Source organism: Colias eurytheme, chromosome 11 (genome assembly GCF_061535395.1).
Source record: "Colias eurytheme isolate Ceu_HAF_F1 chromosome 11, ilColEury1 Martin Lab GWU primary, whole genome shotgun sequence".
Classification (NCBI taxonomy): Eukaryota; Metazoa; Arthropoda; class Insecta; order Lepidoptera; family Pieridae; genus Colias; species Colias eurytheme.
Genome location: NC_142990.1, coordinates 6477975 through 6483774, shown reverse-complemented (window position 1 = coordinate 6483774; position 5800 = coordinate 6477975). Strand labels below are relative to the sequence as shown.

Sequence of the window (5800 nt, the reverse complement as noted above, 5' to 3'; positions counted from 1 at the left end):
ATTTCTATCGCATTCTTGAATCACTATAACAATATAAAATAACATTTAAAAAATAATTGCAATATTAGATTTATTTTTGAAAATCATTACTTACAAAAAGATTTGTACAATTTAAATTTTGTTAATAATGTGAGTACTAAAATAAATAATCTACAAAAAATAATGACCTTTGCAGGTACCGGTCTACCGTAGCCCATGCAATGGCGAATGATATTTTTTTTTATTTTAATCGACCTTAAAAGCGATACTTCCTACCATAACTATTCTGGCATTTTAATAATTCACAATTGTTGTTAAATTTAACGAGTAGTAATAAGATACACGTTTGCGTTGCCTGCTATGTAAATCGTAACATAAACTATGGCTTCAAGGCATGAAGAGTTTGTGGGTTATGGGCAAATGGGCAATTTGATTACTTACGCCATAATACTTAAATCCCAGTAACGTTTACAACTATAGACGTTTCTATAAACAGTATGGGCAGGATACACAATAAGCCTTTCTTGTTTAAATTTCAATAATCGAAAACAAAAGCCAAACTGTTAATGTTACTTTAACCGTTGGCTTTGCTTAAAGTATTATCATATAAATGTCTTCGAATATGGGGAAGTAATCAATTTACTGCCGTATAAGCCTTAACGGATGGTTCTTGTTATTTTTGGTGCGTCGAAGTTAATTACTCTTTAATAGGACATAGACAACCTTGACTTGATTTAAACATCAATATAATAATGGGGTGCAAACAATTTAAGGTCAAGGCCAAGGCAATTGAAATGAAAATGTACCGAAAATAAAAGTTACGTTGCACGATTTGATATAGATGTTATTTAAATGTCGAATGATATCATGGCATAGAATGTCGGGCGTGATCTTGTAGGATCATTTCTCTTATTACATTTTAACAAAAAATTAACGTTATATAGGTTATAGTAATATTTTAATATAGTTATTAAAACTCTCAGGGACTGAAAACTCGATTTATTTAAAATGTGTTTAAATTTATAACATAATATGTAACTCTTAAACAAACACAGCCAATCGCGACAAAAATTTGATGCTAGAATATTAAAACACTGGGAAATTGTAATATTATTAACATTTTTATGAAAATCAAAACGACATTGCATTCATAAAATCTATCACTGCAATAACACTAGAGTCTACTATCTATATAAGTTGTATATAAATATGAAGTATAAAGTAAACTGTGGTGGACTATAAACTTAGGATATCGCGGATGTGTCGCGGGCGGGCGGGCGGTACAGCGCTTTGATGTACTTATGCGTAACGCCAGCGTCCGTCGCACGTAGTACTCTGATTTCACGAGATGCGCCGACGCCGCATCGTATAAAAGCCTCTCCACTCGATCTGAAAATCATTCCCACTTCATACATCCATCGAGGATCATCACACCTCCTTTACATTTTTTTATTAAACTAAAATGAAATCGGTGAGTAATTAGCCAGAGATATTCCGGTTCAGTTATTTTGTGTTATTTTTCATAGTTTGTTCCATTTCTATTGCATATTTTGGAGAATTTTATCATCTGATTTATTTTACATACATTAACAATAATATAATGATGAACATATATATTAAAAATAAGAATTGAGAAGATAATACAAAACTATCACATTGGAAATAAATGGACATTTTCTATGTCACCATCTCATCTAGCAAGCCATAACTATGATATAATTGTTTATTTATTGCCTAGTAACTAAAGAAACCTTTTATATTATTTATCAATTTGAAACATAAAACTCTCTCGTATATAAAGCTTGTGATTTGATCACAGAATTACATTTTCCTATAATTTATTTTATTTTTCAGTTCGTAGTTCTGTCAGCCCTTGTGGCCATCGCGTGTGCCGCTCCCCAGTTCAACTACCCTCAACAACCGCAGTACCAAGGACAAATCATCCCGATCCTCAGACAAAACCAGGAAATCAACCCTGATGGTTCATACCAATGGAGGTAAGAACTACCTGCTAAAATTATATAAATTAAGATAATAGTTTTTTTGTTGATATCAAGTAATACTAAACAAAGTTATTTTTTTAAATCGTATTTACCACATTTATATCAAAACGTATAAGCAGTAGAAATAATAAAAAATTTGAATTTATAAATTTATATGAAAATTTTGCATATTGCAGTTTTCGCTTTATAATTAAAATCTGAAAGCTTTATAGTTCTCAATAAATTTTAAGTCAATTAATTGATGTGTTCAATTTAATTGCATTAATTGCCTAAATGTTGAATAGATTTATCGTAGAGTAAAATTAAAGAAAAGGATCAGTTATTTAGATTACGTGGGAAAGTTCACTAGAAAAATCCTTATTTCATTTCACACTTTATATTGAGAGCGATATGCAAATACTATATTATATACCTTTGTAGACTTAATATGATAATCATAAATGTAGGAATAACTCCGGTGTCAAGATATTAAACCGTAAATTTTGAAGTCACCGTGTTCTCGGGCAAGCCCTCCTTACGCAACGAAATTGGCTCAGAAACACCTATGCAACTATCTTGATTTGACACTAATATGGTAATTCATTGGGAAATATTAAAATCGAAGTAGTAAATTTTGTAAGATATTGAATGACAAAACCGTCCATCCCTATAGATATACCACCATTTTAATAGCAAATGAACTCATTCTTCAACCTGTCAGGCTTTGTCCTTGTAATAATTGAAAATCCTACATTGCTTAAGATTTATACGATAAAGTTAATCATCGTGACTAATATTCCATAAATAAGTTTTAGCCTATGTGAGATTGGTAAATGTACGTAATGAAAATGACGATATTACGCGAACTAATATTATAAATCAAAGTTTGGAGAGATCTATAACATAAGACTCAATGATAACTCGGAGATCTAATATTTGGGCCGTGATCTAAAAATACTTCATAAAAAATTATGATGGGTGCAATACCGCGTTACTATTATTACCGTAAACGATGGAAACCTTATTTCAATCGAATATGACGAATTGTTTCCCAACACCAATGTAAGGCATTATCCGACCGGCTCAACATTATGCAGAAACAAAAGATTCCCAGAGTAACAGATTGACAATACATCATGATTGCATAGAACGAAATATTAGTTAAACCTCTCATTAAATTTGATATTTACGGCTGTGTGGTCCCGTCTCAGCAAATAAACCTCTTTCGTATATTATAGCGTACAAAATGCATACCTACTGAATTAAAGAAGATAATATGAAATAAAAATTCATGATGTGATACTACAATTCATAAAATTATCCTGTGAGATCCGCCTGGTGTTTACTAAAATTAAGACAACATCACTTTATTCTATAAATAAGTACGTAGGTAAGGCTGCGTTGATGTTTATCTGCTCATAAAACTTGAAGAGCATGCAAAATATAAATGTTTGTATATTTTATGATATCTTTTGTCGGGTTTTTCAAGTTATATTATCACGCACATAGATTAGAAATGCCTATCTTGCCAAGAAATTTTAGCTTCATGATGTAACATGTGTCAATTTGAACATTTATGGTGCTTTTCACCTAATTTACAAAACATGTTTTTATGCGAGAATATTATGATATATTTGTTTTAGAAGATTTATACGCAGCTAATTATTTTTTGTGAATGTCTTGATAAATAAAATATAATTCTCACACTGAATCCAATATCTGGAATGCAATAATGAATGGAAATAAATAAATATGAGGTGCACAGCGCTATACTAGCCACTAATGAAGCATGCCAAGCCGTCAATCAATAGCAACAAAAGGCTATAATTATATCCTCGGGTGGCATGACGTATTTTGCCTTTGTTATCATCAATATTAAATATTATTATATTATGAGAACTAAATTAATAACCTTAATTGTTTTAGTTACGAGACTGGTAACGGCATCGCAGCTCAAGAGCAAGGTTATCTGAAAAACGCTGGTATCAAGGATGCTGAGGCCCAGGTCGCCCAGGGCTCCTTCTCATACACCTCACCTGAAGGCATCCCCATCGCTCTTACCTACGTCGCTGACGAGAACGGTATGTTTTACTTGTTTTATTTTTAACATTATCATAGTCTTACGCCAAACATTTTTGTTCACTGACTCGGCATTCCAATTCATAATTTTGAACAGCACATAATTACCATAATCCGTCGATTTCAAAAGTGTTCAGCATTTGTTAAAATTATATAGTAGAGTTCTTTTACCTCTAGAACTTATCACATGAAAGTAACTTTTGCATTTTGGGAAAAGATCTTTGTAAGTTCAATACCAAATGACTCGTTCTATGTTAATTTGGACTCCGATTTAAAATAATTTTATGAAATAGCAGCAAATATTTTGCAAAAATATCGCAAAGTTGCAAAATACTAAATTCATTTATTATAATTCTTATGAAACGTATCATCACATAATATAACATCACATCGTCCTCCTTGTATTTTTTCAACTGTTTCTTTCATATTTGCGAATCCATTGATTTAATTTTTCTTTGAACATTGGAATAATGAGTTGAATTTGTGTCATAGGTTTCCGTGCTGAGGGAGCTCATTTGCCCACTCCCCCCCCAATCCCCGCTGCCATCGCTCGTGCCCTCCAGTACATCCAGTCGCAACCCCAACAACCTCAGTCAACCTTCCAAGCCCAACCCTTCCGGGGCTAAGAACCACGTGACTGCACTCAACGCCTCCAAGAAACCCAACGCAAAATAGAGGAACAATGAAATGCTACCGATAACTCGACGATACCTTTAGTTTAAGTGTTACTGTGATGTAATTATAGTTTAAGGTATTTACTAGATTTACAAATACACACGAGATTTATAATATTGTCTTTTTAATTTGTATAGCATGACTATACTTATACATAGGTACCTAATACCTATGTCATTATTGAGAAACGCTAATATTGCAACCGAATATTTGAGGAAAGAAAAAGTGTAAGATGAAATGCAAATATAGCAGAGTGTAATCTTATTAATGGAAAAAGAAAATTATAGATATACTAGAAATCGCATAACATACAACATACATATATGATATCAGATTATAGTTAAAATTATTCATCTTTGTGTAAAAGACTCTTACACAAAATTCATAAATTATTTTTATCTGCTTACATTACATAGGTATTTTACATTTTATACATCATCATCTTCCTATCCTTAGTTCGGGGTCGGCACGATATTTTACATTTTACAGGAATATAAAACAAAAAAAATCACCCAGCTGCCGAACAGTACTGTCCCTTAGACGTTTCAAACATTAACATTAGAGCACAAGTATTATTCTTATTAAAAAACCCGACTGCTATCTTTTTATTAGTTAAATGACATTATTGTGAAGAGTGATATGAGTAATTCCTAATCGAAGCTCAAATAAAACATGCTTGTGAATCGGTAAATAATCATCAACATTAATTTAATTTTTAATTGCTATTGGAATTTATTATTAGCTTTGTCGCAAAATGTTGGAGCTGTACCTATCTACCGATGTAAAATAAAATTGATTCACACAGAGCAGATTTCTCTTTTGGTTTTTATCAACACATTTAAATATCGGTCAAGATCGACCGGGCCAGATCAGTTGGTTAATATCCCACAACAAGTATGTGTCAAATTGTATAATTTCGCCGTTTAAAAACACCATCGTAAGTTTACAAACGGTTTTGTATTATGCTGAGAAATTACTTTTTTAAACGTCCACAAGAAGCCGGTTAAGACTTTCTGTGAGGTAGATATATAAATACAAACGAAACTAACCTGACCAAAAGTTTTTTATTCCGAATTCTCGGACTT

The 5800-nt window shown here is 32.0% G+C and overlaps 1 protein-coding gene across 1 annotated transcript; it reads left to right on the top strand.

Moving 5' to 3' along the window:
* The first annotated feature begins 1345 nt into the window (after positions 1-1345).
* LOC149904653 (endocuticle structural glycoprotein SgAbd-2-like) lies at positions 1346-4829 on the top strand. Its single transcript, XM_090106892.1, has 4 exons — positions 1346-1450; positions 1834-1976; positions 3888-4042; positions 4533-4829. Exons 1-4 carry the CDS (start codon positions 1442-1444, stop codon positions 4664-4666), a joined length of 441 nt encoding a protein of 146 aa, XP_089963018.1. The 5' UTR covers positions 1346-1441; the 3' UTR covers positions 4667-4829.
* The last annotated feature ends 971 nt before the right edge of the window (positions 4830-5800 follow it).

Coding starts and splice junctions, on each gene's coding strand:
- LOC149904653 (XM_090106892.1), top strand. Junction 1,977..3,887: donor GATGGTTCATACCAATGGAG/GTAAGAACTACC, acceptor TAATTGTTTTAG/TTACGAGACTGGTAACGGCA. Junction 4,043..4,532: donor CTACGTCGCTGACGAGAACG/GTATGTTTTACT, acceptor TTTGTGTCATAG/GTTTCCGTGCTGAGGGAGCT.